At 33.0% G+C, this 19,168-nt stretch overlaps 1 protein-coding gene across 3 annotated transcripts in view; it reads left to right on the top strand.

The window, feature by feature from the left end:
* CD2AP (CD2 associated protein) overlaps nucleotides 1-19,168 on the top strand; it is a 111,121-nt gene that overhangs the window by 78,476 nt on the left and 13,477 nt on the right. The window contains exons 7-15 of one of the 3 annotated variants that reach the window (XR_014232706.1): nucleotides 554-632; nucleotides 1,026-1,120; nucleotides 2,567-2,671; nucleotides 4,102-4,138; nucleotides 4,939-5,103; nucleotides 5,287-5,349; nucleotides 13,000-13,165; nucleotides 13,751-13,893; nucleotides 18,080-18,153. Coding sequence is in view for 2 of the 3 variants with exons in the window: in XM_082347615.1 (XP_082203741.1) it covers nucleotides 554-632; nucleotides 1,026-1,120; nucleotides 2,567-2,671; nucleotides 4,102-4,138; nucleotides 4,939-5,103; nucleotides 5,287-5,349; nucleotides 13,000-13,165; nucleotides 13,751-13,893 (853 nt within the window). In the remaining variant the exon portion in view is untranslated. The remainder of the gene's footprint in view (nucleotides 1-553; nucleotides 633-1,025; nucleotides 1,121-2,566; nucleotides 2,672-4,101; nucleotides 4,139-4,938; nucleotides 5,104-5,286; nucleotides 5,350-12,999; nucleotides 13,166-13,750; nucleotides 13,894-18,079; nucleotides 18,154-19,168) is intronic. The other 2 variants (XM_082347615.1, XM_082347616.1) reach the window with 2 other exon arrangements.

Consider the following 19,168-nt stretch of genomic DNA (forward strand, 5'->3'; position numbering starts at 1 on the left):
AAGTATAAAGACTTTATTTTATACTCTGTCTCATTGTAAGGAAGTTTAATGCAGTTGTTTAAGAGCCCACCTTCTGGAGTCAGACTTTCTAGGTTCAAGTCTGAGCTCCACTACTAAATTATTTTTATTATGGGCAAATTACCTAACTGCCTCCTAACCCATGAAAGGAGTGGATGATAGTGCCTACTTTATGCAGATTGTTCTAAGGATTAAGTTACAATGTATGTAAAGTGCTTATTAGCTCAGAGATTGGTACATGGTAAATTTTCAAATGATATTTTTATTTATTTTAGAGGTTCTAAAATCACAGTATTATGGGTATCAGAGTATGTTTATTATCCTTAAGATAGGGAGTTTTAAAAACTAGACGTTCTGGGCTATCATTTAAGTAGCTTTTCAATTATTTATCTTTTTCATGGCAGTTTTCAGTCACATTACTAACCTGGCTATAAGTACCATTAGGGAGAGCTAGATAACTGTTAATGGAAATTTTGTTTAACATTATTAGCTTTGTTCTAACTTAAAATAATTGACACCATCCTTTCTATTCTAGCCCTTAATCACACAGTCACTAGGATCCAAAACTCAGAGTGTGGAGATAACAAAAACAGACACTGAAAGTAAAACTAAAGGTAAGTGTTTGAATGAAATTTTCCTATTAGGAATGAAGCATGCTCAAATATATTATTAGATTTGTTGAAGACGTTTGTTACATTGTACTACTTCATTGGAGTGTTAAATCCTCCTAGATGTAAGCACCATGAGGTCAAGGATTTTTGTATGTTTTGTACACTGATGTATCTGATACAGTTAGAACTGTGCCTAGAATGTAGTAGGCATGTAGTAACTATTTGAATGAATGATTAATGAAATTGTTACTTAATTCAACATATAGTATTGGCCAAAATTATTGAAATCATCTCTAGAAGCTTCTAATGTACATTTCTTTAGACAAAATAGAGGCTTAAGTATTTGTTGAAAGAACCAATTTGTAGAAGCTTCATTATTTACATTTTTCATTTTAGCTAAAGAATATTGTAGAACGTTGTTTGCCTATGAAGGTACTAATGAAGATGAACTTACTTTTAAAGAAGGGGAGATAATACAGTTGATAAGTAAGGTAAGACTTTTCTCAGTTTTCAGTGAATCACTTAATTTATTCATAGAAATATTTTTCAGTAGTCTTGCATTCCCACTAGAATGTAAGTTCTAGAAGGGCTGTGACTTTGTCTTATTTATTTCTGTGACCTGAGAACCTAGCACGTAGTAAGTGATCAGAAAGGTTTTTTAAGCAAATGTTTATTGTCTGTCTTTGTTATAATTGATGTATTGGAAATTATTTTTACCATCAAGTTGTGTTTTTTCTCTAACCACCCCCCCCCACCCCCCCAGGGTTCTGTTCCTATTTTACCTCATTGCATTTTTTGCCCCACCTAATGTTTGTTGTAGTGTTTGTAATATAAAAAGAAAAAGAAGAAAAATAGGGAAACAAATGTCCATCCATATGTAAATGGTTATGAAATGTCATACTATGGAAAATGATGCAGCTATTTCAAAGAATGAGGTAGTTTTATAACTTGGAATGAATTAAGGAAAAAGAAAACCCTACAGTATTGGGGTGTGGGCAGAGTCCTGTAATAACTGTAATAGAGAAATATTAAAGTATTTGTTTTTGCTATATCCCTTTAAATTAATTTTTGAAATTTCTCCCGTTGTTTCAGATTGACTTAACAGATTGTTTAGTGTATGTAATTAAAAGAAGTTTTTTCATTGAAGTATAATTGACTTACCACACTATGTTAGTTCCAAGTGTACAACATAGTGGTTTGATATTTCTATACATCTGTTATTTCTAGTTACCATCTGTCACCAGACAAAGTTATTGCAATATTATTGACTATGCTCCCAATGTTGTACATTTCATCCCTGTGACTCATTAACTTTGTAACTGGAAATTTGTACCTCTTAAGCTCCCTCACCTCATTTACTCATCCCTCCCAACCTCTTCCCCTCCCTCTCTTTTTTATCCTTGTAAACTGAATTTTTTAAAAAATTATTTTTTTGTTTGTTTATTTATTTATTTATTTATGGCTGCCCTGGGTCTTAGTTGTGGCACACAGGATCTTTGTTGCAGCTTGCAGGATCTTCAGTGCGGCACGTGGGATCTTTAGTTGTGGCATGCAGGCTTCTTAGTTGCGACATGAGGATTTCTTAGTTGAGGCATGCAGACTCTTAGTTGCAGCATGCTTGCGGGATCTAGTTCCCTGACCAGGGATTGAACCCAGGCCCCCTGCATTGGGAGCGCGGAGTCTTACCGACTGAACCACTGGGGAAGTCCCCTGAATTTTTAAATTATTTGACTAATTAAGAAATTAAATTTAATTTTATAACTGCTGCTTGAAGTAATGTGTGGGCAATATATTTTTTTAGGAGGACCTCAAAGTCTGTTAGGTCTTTATTTTTCCTTGTAGAAACAATGGAATTCAGTATTTTCCTATTTTGTTGCTAACTTTTTTCTTATTTAGAGATAACCCCTATTATCTTTATTCTTCATTTTGCGGTTTAGGAGACTGGAGAAGCTGGCTGGTGGAAGGGTGAACTTAATGGTAAAGAAGGAGTATTTCCAGACAATTTTGCTGTTCAGATAAATGAACTGGATAAGGACTTTCCTGTAAGCTTTTCTTTTTCAGTGATGATAATAATTTTAAAAACCTTGTGCCAATATTTCTTAAAAAACAAGTTTTTTACATAGTAACTGAATAATTTTCTGAGGGGATTTCAGATTTATATAATCAGGTAAAAGTTATCTGAATTATTGTAAAACAAAACAGTGTATCAGTTCTGTGCTTTATTCCTGTTTTTCTTTCCCCCTAACTAAAAATTAACTTAGACTTTATTACTTTATTATAATTAGAAGAAAAAAGGCTGCCCATACTATTTAGACAAATTAGCACTTGACTGTACGAAAAATTATATTTTTATTTAATTTTGTTGAAAGTTTTTATTTTAAGGTACTATTGATTACTATTACTCTGTCACTGCATTTTTGGGAGAGTGAGAAAAAGGCTTTGCCTCCTTACAGGATTTAATGTATCTATCTCACATCTCACAGTGAATAAAGTGAGACTGAGTCATTCATCAGTGATCTTTTGCTTTTCTACAGCTTGATCACCTATGGAGGGATGAATCTAATTGAGTTTTTAAATTAGAGGGAAAGAGTTTTACAGAGAACAGACACACCCCAGCAAGACAGTCTACTGTATTTGATTTAAGTCAATGCAGAAATCTCTAACCTTTGCAGTCTTTAATTTAAAGTAAATTACAAGAGGATAATGTATGAAGGCTTACAGTGTCTGAGATTCTTCCTTTGCTAGATTTCATTCAGTATTAATTCAACAGCCTTCGGGTTTGCTTTATTTTTATACTCTTGTTAATGAACACATTTTCTTTTTTTGGCTTTTATTAGGTGTTTATGCAATATTGATTATCAGTTATTTTTTAATTTGGAAAAACCAAATTCACATACTTAGAAATGTCTCAAGTTTTTTAAGGCAAAAATGAGTGCATGTTTATAAACCCAAGAGAATTTTAATAAACTGAAAAACAGACCTTTGCCTTTAATCTTCTTTTTTAGAGTTCTGAATGAATAACCAAGAGTGAAAACTAGATATATTTATTAGCTACTCCTATTCTTTTTAAACACAGTCTCTTTCTCTCTCCCTTTCCCTGCCACCCCTCCTTCCCCCACAAAAAAAACTCAGCTGTTAAAGAGTGGTAAAATGGTGCATAGGAATCTTAAAATAGGGGAGGCAGGAGAGAATACTTTTGCTCATCATTAAGATTTTTTTAAATTTATCTAACTCAGTGATATTTTTGAAATATTTGAATTTTGATCAAAGAGGCATTTGTTCTAATAGAATATATTTTTCATCTGTGACCTTTTGTGGAGTTGTTTGAATCTTATGATTTTATAATTTTTGACAGGGATGGGATGAGGAGAGATGTTTATGTAACTTAGATCATTTATGATCAGAGTTTACTTTAACTATAAATATTTAATATGTAAGTGTTTTATTGTTTTCACAATTATTATTTTAATAGAAACCAAAGAAACCACCACCACCTGCGAAGGGTCCAGGTAAGTACGAAACAGATTATTCAGATGGCTATTTTTCATATTTTTAAGTTCTAAAATGGTGAAATTGCATCTCCTCTAAATCATTTATTTTCTTTTAGCAAAAATTAAATATTATGGTGCTATATATAATTTTTTAAAATATATAAAAATTGAATGTTCACGTGTATTAATATCTGTCAGTATTTTTTTTAAAGTACAAACTGTATAAAATAGGAATCTTGAAAATAATTTGGATATTTTTGTTATATGGCATTTTGAGTTAAGAAAATTGACTAAGCTTAAATCTATAGAAAACAATATATTAAAAAAGAAGACAATATATTTACCTAGTTAATAAGTTATTCTACCTTTTCAGATGCAATCCAGTTTTTAATGCCGCAAACAAATACTGATTTTTTATATACTCTTCCTTCAGAGAGTGTGATAAGGCTTAAGCAAACTAGAAGAGTTTAGTTTTTCCTTTTTAAACAGTGGAATAAATGATGGAGTACCTAGAAGAGTTTTCCAGAGTTAGAGTTTTGTAATCTGACTCTATTTCTATAAGTTCTAGCCCTTAATTTCTGATTTTTAAATGTGCTGTCCAATTTTTTTTTCTTTGAAAGATTTGCTCTTTTTTTGAATAATGCAAGTCCTTCCCTCCTCCATAGTTTCAGCTTTGTGTTTGCTAACCTTATCTGAGAGCAAGGATAAGTTAAAAGTAATTTTTATGGAAGTTGGTATTGGAGCCTTTTTAGCCACTAGTCATACTGGGCTCTTAAAATTAATTAAAATTAAATAAAATAAAAAAGTTAATTCTGTAGTTGCAGTAGCAGCATTTCAAGTCTCAATGGACAGTATTGAACCACACAAAAACAGAATATTTCCATCATCCCAGAAAGTTCGACTGGACAGCGGTATTGTAGAGGACGTGAACTCCTTCATTGATAAGGAAGGAACTGAGACCACAGAGCTATCACTTACTCAAGGTGATCATGGCAGGTGCAGGATTATATATTGAGCTCAGTGATTCTGGTATATTGTTCATTCTTTTAAACCATATTTTCATCTGATGTTATTTTTTAAACCTTTGCTTTTTAGGAGTATAATTATCTTTGTGCTCTAAAACTTTTTTTTTTTTTTTTAATGTATTAACTTTTTTTTCCCCTCAGCTCCAAAGCCTGAGCTGACAGGTGCAGAGAAGAAGTATTTTCCTACAAAGCCTGAAGAAAAAGGTGAGGCAAATTCTTCTACTTTCAGAAAAATAATTCCTTTCATTGTCAGTATAAAGAAAAACATACCTCCACACTGAGTCATTCACACTGACTTTTAACAAGTGTTCATTATTTACTATGTAATGCTTGGGGATTTCGAAGAGGGAGTTTGTCAAGATCAATAGGAAATTAAGATTTTTACTCAAACTGATACCAGTTTAGATTCATGAAAAAGTTACACCATCACCTCAGTAAGGATGTAGTATTTAATGTTATTTCAAATAATGTGTAAGAAAACTAAGCATTAAACAGTTATACTCTTATTATTTTCATAGTGTCCCAGTTGAAATACATTTAAAATTTTTTTCTTAGGTATAAGAGTGAGTTCTTACTTAAAACATGTAAGTGATTTATTATGTATTATTTAATTTTCACTGCATATATTTGTCATATAAACTTGGAAAGGTATTCCAACATACCATATGTATTTTGTTTAAAAACATTACTTGTTATTGTTAACACCTCTTTGTACACAAAGATCTGCAGTGGCTGTATCTAGTAGATTAGGTTATATACTCTTGCCAAAACTTGAATACTGTTGCAGAATACTTTTGTTTCTACTGCCTGTGTTGTTTCTACTTCCTATCCTTGTCTCTTGCTTAAAGTGTTACTGTATTCTCTTAACTGATTTCTCTCATTTTAGTTCCTTGTCTGGCTTCTATTTCAGATTCATTTTTTAAAGACTGTTTTTCAGAAGTTTCAGATTCACAGCAAAACTGAGCAGAAAGTACAGAGTTCCCGTATTCTCGCTGCCCCCACACATGCACAGCCTCCCCCACCATCAGCATCCTGCACGATAGTGGTGCACTTGTTACAGTCAGCGCACCTCCATTGACACATCATTACCATTCAGAGTCCATAGTGTACATTAGGGGTCACTTCTGGGGTTGTACATTTCATGAATTTGGACAAATGTATAATTGTAATATCATACAGAAGAGTCTCATCTCTTTAAAATTCCTCTGTGTTCTGTGCTTTCATCCCTCTCTTCCCCCAACCCCTGACAGCCACTGATCTTTTTATTTTCTCCATAGTTTTGCTTTTTCAGAATGTCATAGAGTTGGAGTCATACACTATGTAGCTTTTTCACATTGTCTTCTTTCACTTTGTAATACGCATTTAAGGTTTATCCATGTATTTTCATGGCTTAATAGCTCATTTCTTTTCAGTGTTGATTAATATTCCAGTGTCCGGGTGTATCACAGTTTATCCATTCACTTACTGAAGGACATCTTGGTTGCTTTCAGGCTTTGGCAGTTATGAATAATGCTGCTATAAACCTTGCATACTTTTTGTGTGTACATAAGTTTTCAGTTCACTTGGGTAAATACCAAGGAATGTAATTGCTTGTTCATATGGTAAGAGTGTGTTTAGTTTTGTGAGAAATTGCTAAATTGTCTTCCAAAGTGTCTGCGCCATTTTGCATTCCCACCAGCAATGAATGAGAGTTCCTGTTGCTCCACGTCCTGGTCAGCATTTGGTGTTGTTAGGAACTGATCCCAAATTATTCAGTACATTTTTGGTATCATCTTCTACTCTTTTCATTCACTAAATGTAGCAACCACACTCTTGACTCTGAATATCATTGAACCTTCATAGCTTTATCTCTTTCTCATGATCTGTGCTCAGCATGGAAAGTTTTTATATCCCCAACTCCCCTTGTTTTTGCATTTGAGATTTTTAAATATAGATGCAAAAACAATTTATATTTAATAAAGGTATTTTTTAATCTCAGATTAGTGCTTTGTGATATAGCTGTTGTTAGGTCCAAGTCTTGGATCAGTTTATTTTGGTACTTGGTTATAATATCTCCTACATGAAAAACTCATCATACAAAGATACATAGAACCAAATGTAAGAAGTATGTTACTGGCTTTATTATCTTCATTATGATATTTCTTTTATAGTCCCCTTCATCAAGTAGGTAAGGGTTTTGTTAAAATTAAGAATATGACTTCTTATATTTCCTGAAATCAGTCAGTTGATCTTATAAATAAAATGGAAGGTAATGCATTTGTATTGCATTTATTTGCTCAAAATCCTGGCCATGATGAAGTGTCAGGGACTGAATTTGTCCCCCTGAGTTAGACAGCTAGAAAACTGGACAAAATACATACAACAGTGGTTTTAGACATCGGACAACAGGTAGCATAAGACTGTTATCACTGAAACCAATGAGGCAAACCCTAAAATTACCCCTAGCTTATTGTCTAGAAGCAGTTTTCAGGCAGCAGAAAGGAGAAAGCCAAACAGAGCCCAGTATTCATAGAGAGTTGAGGTAATAGGAGTTTAGGGAGGCTGAGGCAGCTATAGTTTGTGGGACAGAGTGCCAGAATGGAAGGAACTGCATAGAGTACTGAGAGAGCTCTACAGGGCTTACCATGAGGCTTTGGCCGAGTACTGAATTACATACAAGTGAAAGGAAAATTTCCATAGCTGGAGAAATAACTACTGGAAGACATTTGATGAAACAGTTTCTGGAACTCACAAATAGTTCATGTTCCCATGAGCCACAAGACCTCATAAGGCATTGAAGTCCATAAAAGGGTATATCAGCTTAGACTAAAGGCCTACCTAGGAAAAAGATCAATCTAATTCCAGAATGCTTTACATTATAATATAACAAAATCTAGCACCCAAGAGGATAGAATTCACAATGCCCATTATCTGATCAAAAATTATCAGACATGGAAAGAAGCAAGAAAATAGCAACCAAAAGAGAAGTCAGTCAATTTAAACAGACCCAGAAATATCAAGAGATGATGGAAATAGCAGCAAGAACATTAAAATAGCTATTATAAATGTAGCCCATGTGTTCAGTAAAGTAGAAGAAAACACAAACATGATGGTGAGAGAAATGGAAAATATAAAGAAGACCCAAATTGAAATTTTGCAGACGAAGAATACAGCATCTGAAATGAAAGACACTGGATGGAATTACCAGCAGTTTGGAGACTATAGAAGGAAATATTAGTGAACTGGAAGACATAGCAGTAGAAGCTATCTAAAATATACAGAAAAAAGACTAGAAGAAAATGAACAACGCATCAGTGACCTCAGTGACAATATCAAGCAGTTTTGCTTATGTGTAAATGGAGTCCCTGAGGAAATGAAGAGAGGGGACAGAAAAAATATGTGAAGAAATAATGGTTGAAAAATCTTTAGGTTTGGTGCAAATTTTAAGCCCACAGATCCAAGGAGCTCAGTGAACTCCAAGTAGAAAAAGCGTAAAGGAAATCACCTTAAGGCACATCATCATAAATTCTATGAAAAGCAGTGATAAAGAGAAAAACATAAAGTCTGCAAGAAAATAATTGTCAACCTTGAATTCTCTACCTGGCAAAAATACTTTTCAGGCAATGGAGGCAAAACTAAAACTTTCAGATAAAATCTGAGAGAATTCTTTGCTAGTAGACCTGTATGTACTACACAGGGAATGTTAACAGAGGTTCTTTTTGGCAGAAGGAAAATGATTTGGATGTACACAAAGTAATGAAGAATGCCAGAAGTGATAAATATGTGAGTAAATAGAAAAGACCTTTTTCCCCTTATTTCTAAATCTTAACACCACCACCAAAACTCTTCACTGGAAAGATTTTAAAACTTACTATAAAGTGTTGATTTCGAAGTTTAGGTGTGCAAATGTAAGCATTTTTTAAATAAGAGAAACAAGACAAATATGACAAGGGGAACAATTCTTAATATTGTCAAAATGTTCTCATTAACCTGACATGGCTGTAGTAGATCTGGTGCAAGAAATAAGAAAAGTGTCAGGCATTGCCTATTAACGGGCATTGGGGGAGAGAGCCACTGTCAGTTCAGAGGGTCTGAATATTATTGACATAGATTAAATTATTTCTTTAAAAATAAACATCAGTTTATCTCTCTCTTGTTCCAGAGTCAACAGAGAGAGCTTTTTCAAACCATGGCTAGGGCCACTTTGAGGAGCCTTAATTAAGCCTTCTTACAGGAGAAACGGTGTATGCCACCAGTGTGTGCGTTCATTACTTTTATCTCTCTTTTGATCTCAGTTTCACAGAGTATGTCCTTTGAAATGCCCTGCCATATTGAGGAGGATTAAAAAAGAGCTAGTAGAAAACATGAAACGAATCACCCTATTGCCCTTGATTCTTAGGTGACACCCCATTATTTCATGGGATACTTTCCCAAATCATAAGAATGGAGTGTAAATCCTCACTGTCTACTCCCTGCCCAAGCCACCGCATGGGTTTTCTCAAATCTGCTTAGCAGAGGTACCTCGAGTGCTTGCCATGCATGTTGCCCCTCAGGAGAGTAATGATAGCAACAGTTTGGAGCACAAGTTTTTCTCCTGCTTTTGGGGAAGACTTTCTTGGACATACCTTTCAGTAGCCTGCTTCATTCTTATCAATGTATGAAAAAGTTATTCAGATTCATTACTCAGCAAGGGAATATAATTTTAAACCAAAGGAAGATTCTCACCAAAATGGGTGAAATTTTTAAAAAGACTAACAATACTAAATGTTGGTGAGGATACAGATTCTCAGAACTCTTATACACTGTAGGTGGGAATGTAAACTGTTATATCTACTCTTGAGAACTAAAGTTGAATAAATCTATATACCCTGTTACCCACTTTTACTCCTAATTATATACTCACAAGAAATGTGTGCTCCAAATGTACACCAAATGACTCAAATAAGAAAGTTTATCACAGCATTATTTACACTGACCATCAGTTGGAAACAACAGAAACGTCCATCAGTAGTTGAATGGATAAAAAAATTGAAGTATATTTATATGCCAGGATACTATATATATAGCATAGCAACAAATGAATGAGATAGAGTTTCACACAGCAGCATCTTATGATTTCAGTGGTGTAAAATTAAAATATTCAAAAGTGATCTATGGTGTTAGAAGATAACTTTGGATGGGAGCATTGAGGTAGTGATTGGGAAGAGGCATGAGGGGAAGGAACTTAATGTGGCTAAGGTAATCTGAATATCTGAAGTATGAAAAGGGTCCAGTATCTGGAATATATAAAGAACTATTATAGCTCACCAACAGAAAGATGAACAGTCCAATCAAAAAATGTGCAAAGAACTGAAATAGAATTTTTCTAAGTGAGATATACAAATGACTAACAAGCATATGGCAAGATGTTCATCATTAGTCATTAGAAATGCAAACCAGGACAACATTGAGCTTCCACTTCACACCCACTAGGATGTCTGTAATAATAATAAAAACTGAAAATAACAAGTATTGGCAAAGATGTGGAGAAATTGGACCCCTCGTGGCCCTGGTAGAGGAGGGAATGGGGAGTAGCTGATTAATGGGAACAGAATTTTCTCTCGGGGTCATGAAAGAGTTTTGGAACTAGATAGAGGTGGTGGTTGCATAACATTGTGAATGTACTAAATGGCACTGAGTTGTTCACTTTAAAATGGTTAATTTTATGTTAGGTAAATGTAACCTCAATAAAAATAAATAAATCTAGTACTCAAACACATTGCCATCATATATTAGTTATATAATAAATCAACATATAGTAGTAGTTGGTTTAGTTATGGATATACCTGGAATGGTGAATCTTATTTTTGTCACCTTTGATTTCCAGCAATATTGAATGTGTTCTTTTGTTTTAGACTAACCTTTAGGAATTGAATTGATTTCAAGCTGTTATTTATTGATTTATTTGGCTGCGACTCACAATATGCCAGATCTTAGTTCCCAGACCAGGGATCGAACCCTTGCCCTCTGCAGTGGAAAACAGAGTCCTAACCATTGGCCCACCAGGGAATTCCACAAGCTGTTATTTACATATGTGTTAAAAGAAGTTATTCATTTAATCAGTGAACTTCTATTTAATTTATCATTTAACATTTTCCCTGATGTTTTATCTAAAATATCTTTCTTTTAATATTTTCTAAAAATAAGTTTGGCTGACTGTTATAACTCTGATAATGATGGCTCTATCAGCTATAGTTAGAATTGGGGAGTTGGCTTTCACTTCTGGTGGTGTAATTACATGATGTGCTTGTAACACCTTGAAGCCATATAGAGATGGATTTTTGTACCAAATGATGACGAGGGTTTAAACGACTAAGGTATATTTTCAAACGATCCAAGGAAGCTATACATAAATGATAAAACTGAAACAGCAGCATTTTGTATTTTCATTGTTGTTAGATGAAATCAGATATTTTTAACAAGGGGTTTACCCCTGGCCTTCAGTGGGGTTTTTTTTGTTGTTGTTGTTTTTTTAAATTTGGCCTTTATCAGTTTTGACTGCTGTTTGGTTTTTGCCAACTACTTTCTTTTTTTAGAATTTATTTTATTTATTTATTTATTTGGCTGCCGTTGGGTCTTCGTTGGCTGCGCGCGGGCTTTCTCTAGTTGCAGCAAGCAGGGGCTACTCTTTGTTGCGATGCTCAGGCTTCTCACTGTGGTGGCTTCTCTTGTTGTGGAGCACGGGCTCTAGACTCGTGGGCTTCATTAGTTGCAGCACGCAAGCTCAGTAGTTGTGGCTCACGGGCTCTAGAGCCCAGGCTCAGTAGTTGTGGCGCATGGGCTTAGTTGTTCCGTGGCATGTGAGATCTTCCCAGACCAGGGCTCGAACCCGTGTCCCCTGCATTGGCAGGCGGATTCTTAACCACTGTGCCACCAGGGAAGCCCCCGGCCTTCAGTGTTTGTTCAAGATTCATAATTACTGGTTTCTGATTGATAAGAAATCTCATGAAATTGTGTGTGGTCCTGTGATAGACATTCTTTTCAAAGACCTAGTAAATCTTGAAAAGTACTCAGTATTGCTCTTGGGAGCTTTCTTATTTTTGCATATATGCCTTATAATATATTTATGCTGACTGCTGTATCATGAATATCTCATATGTGTGCACACGTGTCAAATTTAATACCCATTCTTAGTACCTGAAAGATCAGGAACTAAGTATGTCATTATGTATAGAACTATGCCTTTTTGGTGATAAAATTGTTTCTATTAACATGGCATGACATTGTCCTTAATGTTTTTTTCCCAGCATATTTTCTTATCTATTTCATAGAATTATTAAATGAAATGATACTAATAAAATTCCTAATACAATGATAAGAGTTATAAATATAAGCCTGTACTTTTCTCATCTGTGACTAATCAATCTAGCCTCAGTTTCTCTTAAAATTTTTTTTTGTCATCATGATTAAATATGTACATTAAATGGCACTAGAGTTCCCACTCATTTTTAGTTCTCTATACTTCAGTTTCAGAAAGTAATCTAGATATAAGTCTAGATAATATTGTTCTCTGCTTAGAGTAAAATCATACATGATTATATTTGAGTAGAATACCAGCCCTAAAAGCAAAGGGTGGTGGGAAGACAGTAAGAAGCAGGCATTATTTGTTGATCAGAAGCTTATTAGTGGTCCTCCTTCCCACCAAAGTAGAGTTTTTTTTAAAGGATAGTTAGGATTATTAAGTTATAATTTTAAAACAGGTAAAACAGTGCACACATACACGAATAGTGTCTCTTTCTGTTTCACACCTTTCCAGCCTGACATTAGCTTTAAGAAATAGGAAAACCTAAATAGTTCTGGTTGTTAGTAACCTACTGAATATTTTTAAATAATCAGATGAGAAGTCAGTGCCGGAACAGAAGCCTTGTAAACCAGCTGCCCCACAAGTCCCACCCAAGAAGCCTGCTCCGCCCGCCAAAGCCAATAATTTACTGAGATCTCCTGGAACAGTGTACCCAAAGCGACCTGAAAAACCGGTTCCTCCGCCACCTCCTGCAGCCAAGTAAGTGTTATCTAATTTGGAGTTAGCTTATTGATTTACCTGCCTTTGACATAATTGGCTCTACTGCCTTTCTAAATGTCAAAGTAATTTTTAAAGTATTTGCTTTTCATATTTTTTGTAGAGACTGTAATCTGTGTTAAATGTTAATCTTATATTCATACTAGGTGAATATACTCATGTTGAGCTGTTTTACATTTCTCATTTTATTATGATTGGTCTTAGGGTAGAGGTTTATGTTTATGGAAATAATTTTATAGACAAGAAAGAAAATCAGCATTATGGTATAACGTCTTTAGTGTCATTATTACTTTTTTAAAAAAATTATTTATTCATTTGGCCGTGCCAGGTCTTAGTTGCGGCATGTGGGATCTTTTAGTGGCGGCATGCGGGCTCTTAGTTGCAGCATGCGGGATCTAGTTCCCTGACCAGGGATCGAACCCGGGCCCCCTGCATTGGGAGTGTGGAGTCTTAACCACTGGACCACCAGGGAAGTCCCTCTTTAGTGTCATTAAATCACAGTGTTAAAAGATGGTCATGCTTTACATACAAATGATTTTTGCATGTGTCTGATTTTTCTCATTTTAGGATTAATGGAGACGTTTCTACCATTTTATCAAAATTTGAAACTGAGCCAGTATCAAAACCAAAGCTAGATTCTGAACAGTTACCACTTAGACCAAAATCAGTAGACCTAGATACATTTACAGTTAGAAGCCCTAAAGAAACAGGTAAGTTAACATGTGGAAAGGTGGTGCATAAAAAGAAGTTGCAAATGTAGTTTTCAGAAACTATTTAAAATAAGAAATTTGTGTATGTAATTTGTGTGTGGATAGATAACAGTGGAAGTTTATTAAACATTTTAAAAATCTCTGAAGTCAAAATAGAAAAATGAAACTGAAAGAATATAAATGGGCAAGGTATTTATGGTTCACATAAGCTTTCTCACTGGTCAGAAAACTGAGATGGATATTAAAAGATCACTCATTTATCATTCTATCCCTTTATAATGGAATGACCATACCATCTAACTTAAGCAGATGTGAGTGACATAGACTTCCAGTGCCCACACTAGATTATATTTAAGAAGACTATTTTTATTTTTCCACTTAAATCTCAAGATACTTTTGTTTCCAATTCTGGAAAATAGGCTTTCTTAAGTCTCTCTCTCTCACCCTCTCTCTCTCTCTCTCTATATATATATCTATCTATCTCAGCAGGCTTTACTTCTTTAGCTAAATATTATTCCTTAAGTTTTAGGACTGATTTTTCAGCCCATTAATCATCTTTGTCTCCTGGTTTTTTATACTTCTCAGTTGTAAAATGGAATACTTGAAACAGAAAAGTCTTTTTTTTTTTTTGCTTCAGAGAAGTCTTGATACAAGGTCTCACTGTTAAAGGCACTGCACCATCATTACTTTGTGGTAATGGTTACTTTATAGCACTTTGCATTCGTTTTTAGTTTTTTAACATTTTAAAAGCATTTTCTCATATATATTCTTATTTTATCTTAACACTGACTCTAAGAGGTAGATGCCATTTTCCCCTATTTTGCATCTAAATGAAGTAAGCTAAGGACACAGCAAGTGTTCAAGATCATGTAAACCAGAAGAGAACTCTTTAAATCCCCTTTATATAAAGTTCTCTGTGATTTTCTTTAAAAAAAATTAATGTCAACGTATTTTTTAGCTTCAAGTTAACATTTCTTTACATTTAAACTTGAAGGCCAGTTACACTAAGATTTTTTTTGTCACTCTATTGTAAAATGCGCTACGTATTACCTTTCAAATTTTTTAGGTGATTTTATTTTTCTTCATTCTCTTTAGTTTGTCAGTACAAAAGCTCTAACCTAAGCATAGTCTCCTTCAGATTTTTAATTGGAATGTCTTATAGATCTTTCATCATGTATTTGGAGCCTACCTGATCTGGATGAAACCATATTCATCAGTAATTTCTGGAAATTGAGACATTGATTGTATTTTAGAGACAGTCACTCAGATATATTCAGTATGTTTTTGGTGAAAATTGTTCTAATTTTCTGTTAGTTAAATAAAAAACAAAAAAAACTTCGTGTTTTTTAAAGATATCCTTTAATTTTTTTAAAATTGAGGTTAGTGGTAAAAAATGCAATTCTATTAGTTCTTACTGTTTTCTGTTAATTTAAAATGTAGCTAGAAATGTGTTTTCAAAAGTAATAGAGAAAAAAAATTTAAGCACACACTTTTAACTCTGGATATCAAAAATCCGTAGGTATTATCTTTTGAATTTCCACAATTTCCTGCAATCTTTCTTTATCAGAAGTCTAAAATTTTGATGAGTCTCTTTGGGAGCTGAAAGAGTAATATTTAGAGCTTATTATTTTTTTTCTGTGTTTTTTGTTACTTTGTATCATTCTTCAACATTTGCTTTATTTAGTTTTCTCAAAGTCGTGGAAATTACCAAAAAAATTTAAGTCAGTTAAAACAAATTTTCACTTTTTTTCCAAGCTTTATCTATATGTGATTACCAGCAAGCTTTATTTCCTTTGGTACATTTCTAAATACCATGTAACAATGTCAGGCTATTGGTGGTTGAAAAGTTCTATTTTTTCCTTTGTTTTTTAGTCCCATTTCTTGTCTTATATCCATAGCTATTATTTATTCTTCATTAAAAATGAGAGGCTTTGTGGAACAGAGTTTGAAACTTTCTAACTTCTAGTTTGCTTTTTTGTTGAAATAAATAAGGAAGTAATTTAGAGGTGCCAAGACACATATACGGTCAAAAAACTAACAGCTGACTTGCAAGCTGCAGTCTTTATATCTTCCACTATCACACTGCCTTTGGTGTACTGCACTTACACCCTATAAAGTTCAGAAAATATAAATTTTGGAAATTGAGTTCATATTAAGTAGCAAATATTTACTGAGCAGCTGTGTATTTGCAGTAGTGTTTTGGGCACAAATAGTATGCTAAGATAAAAGGCATAACTGCTGACAGCAAGTAGCTTATGTCTCCAACCTCAACTCAGACTATTCCTTATTTCCTTTTTTTAAAATTAGAATATCATGTCCTTAGTACTTGTAGTATAAAAGTGTTTTACCTCTTCTTTGAGTTGTTGGCACCTTATAAAAAAAACTGTGTTCTGTATTAGATACAGCCTCAAATTTGGCATTAGATTGAGGCATGTTTTAATTTACATAAATGGCTCAGTTTGAGGTTTTAAATTTTTTAAATGACATGAAACTAGCCCTTTAACGTAAGTTTCAGAAAGTTTAAAACATACATGAAAATCTCCTTAGAGTTTAATTATTTTGTAAAAGAATAATTTGAGGCAAAATGATATAGTAGAATCTGCTGTTAAAAAAATGTGAGTTTTAAATTATTGGCTAGTTGGTCATTGGCATGTTTCTTCTCTTATTTTCTCACTTAACTAACAATTGAATGATCCATTATATCTATGATACCTATTAGAAAACCTGACATGGAAGTTGTTATAAAATGTAATTTCCCTTCTTCTTCCCCTCCTCCACTGTTAATCACTTCTTATTCTGTTTCTGCTCTTATCTATTAAGGATGTAAATTCCTTTTGTTACTTTCTGATATGGCTGTATACAAACCCATATATAAACATATATATTCATGTATATAAATACAGTCTTTTTGTTCATATAAGAAAAACATTCCTAGAATACTCAATTTGTTTCATTTTTTTTAAAGATTTTTCATAAATATTCTCATATATGATACAAGATAGTACTACAAATTGCAGAGCTATCAGACCATGTTTAAATTTTTTTCTCTTTTTCCAACACTTCATCAAAAATTGGTTTAGGATAGTCTCATTGCTACTACAGGTTAATTGTAAAGTTCACATAGTCTAAGTATTTCTAAAATAGTAAATTTTCCAGGAAGTAAAATTGGTTTACAGTTAGTTTTAAACTACAAGATAGAAAACTTAGTGGAAACATAGCTATTTCGTTAAGAAAGCACAGTTGATGAAGTATTCTTAGAGTGTAGTATTTTATCCTTTTTCATTATCTTTTGTGATAAATTCTTCTTGGATTAAAGGAAATTTTAGAGATACATACATTATTTGATCTGAAAACCTTCATTGTTAAATAGGGCAACATTCTTTCTCTTCAGTTCTATTTAATAATTGATCTATTTTGTTTGAATTAATTTCCCAATATTTATTCATTTATTTCTTCCAGAAAGAATTTATGGTGAGATTTTTTGAATACAGTGTTTACCTGTTGAGTGGTAGACACTATAAAAAGCGAGCCTGTATCTAAACTAGTATTAAAACAAAACAAAACACCATACCCCAAAATGTAGAATTTACCTGGGAAATAAGAGCAGTAATTAAAATTTTTATTTTCTAATAATAATTTCCTTGATAATATCATTATAGAGAGTATCACTTAAGGCACTACTGTATTTTTATAGTGGGATATTTAAAAATAATATTTGGCATATTTTTTTCCTATTATACCATACCAGAATTAAAATTGCCTCTTTTATTGTAACTACTATCATGTGCTGAGGACCAAAACTTTGACTAAAAGGTGGTTTAATTTCAGTTATAACTATATCAATGAGTTGTTAATATGTTGATTTATTACTCTGACCTCTAATTTTAGTACTAAAACATTCTTTTAAAAGTTGTCTTGGTGTTCAGTGAGTAATTTAAAAAAGACTTCTTTCTAGTTTAATGTATATTGAAATTAATACTAATCATAGTTTTTCCTTTTGAAAGACAAAAGAATAAATCTAAAATCTAATACACATCTTAATGTAAGTTTAGATAAACTGCAATATCTGCTAAACAATAAAATGGTTCTATTCATTCTACAACTGTTCCTTTTTCCTGCTTTGTAAAATAATTTTTTTGGTTTAGTCTTTTTTCTAGACATTCCTATCCTTGACTTTTCTTTCCAGATTTTGTTTCCTAGCCTGTTTGCCATGTTTCCCTTCTTACGTGTCAGGAAATTATCCTACCTTTCTCCATTTTGGTAAGATGACAATTTATAAAAGAAAAATAATATAGTCAATATGAATAGGTGGTGCACATTGATTTTTCTTTGTAATTTTACTAAAGTGTACGTGTTTGTCTGTCTATTCTAACCCTTTTGGTTTTCCATTTTAAAATAAAATGAAATTCGTATTGGAAATTTTTTCTTGATAGTTTAAAATATTCTTTTGATAAAAGTTTTTTTTAGTTGACAACCATAAAAGTCAGTTTTTTTCTCCCAAAATTTTATATTTATTTTGATATTTTAAAATTCCATGTCTTAGGCTGTGTAGACATGTAAATGGCTGGCAGAGTGACAATGTGATGGCAAGACTTAAGTAATTGTCATGCCTTTTATGCCATGTGTAAAATATAAATCCACTGATACCACTCTTAGGTAAATTTAAAAGCATTCAAGTATATCATGAGTCAGAAATGTGCACTATTTCATTTTACTAACCTAATGACTTAAATGGAGGACCTGAGAGAGTTTTAGAATAGTAAAATTACTTGTCTTGGTGTTGTGGCCCAAAACTGGACATATAGAAGACATTTTTACATGAGCATGGTGTATAATTTTGTAAATCTTCCTTTTATTTACCCTTTTAATTTATCTTTATCTCCTCCTTTGTTTGTTTCTTTTTCTTTTTAAAAGTTGCTTAAATATGCATTTGAAAATAATCTCCACAGGCCAAAATGGATTGTACTTTTCAAGGTTTTTTTTGTAGGTTGTCAATACATATTTATCGATGTAAAAACAATTTTTAACCCTTCAAACTACAGCATATTTTTAACATCTTTTAAAATATTGTTTTCTTTGTTTATGAAATTAACAAATGAGATATTTAAATATATGTTTGAGCTCAAGGTCTTTCACATTATATAATCATTCTCCATTAAAGCCACTGTGTTTCTTATTGTGGTTTGTTGTATATTATAATTATTTATAGACAATTATTGAACTCAACACAAAAATTAATCCAAGCCCATTAGATTGCCTGTTGTGATATATTAGC

The sequence above is a fragment of the Balaenoptera borealis genome, assembly GCF_965194805.1.
Source record: "Balaenoptera borealis genome assembly, chromosome: 12".
NCBI classification, from domain to species: Eukaryota; Metazoa; Chordata; class Mammalia; order Artiodactyla; family Balaenopteridae; genus Balaenoptera; species Balaenoptera borealis.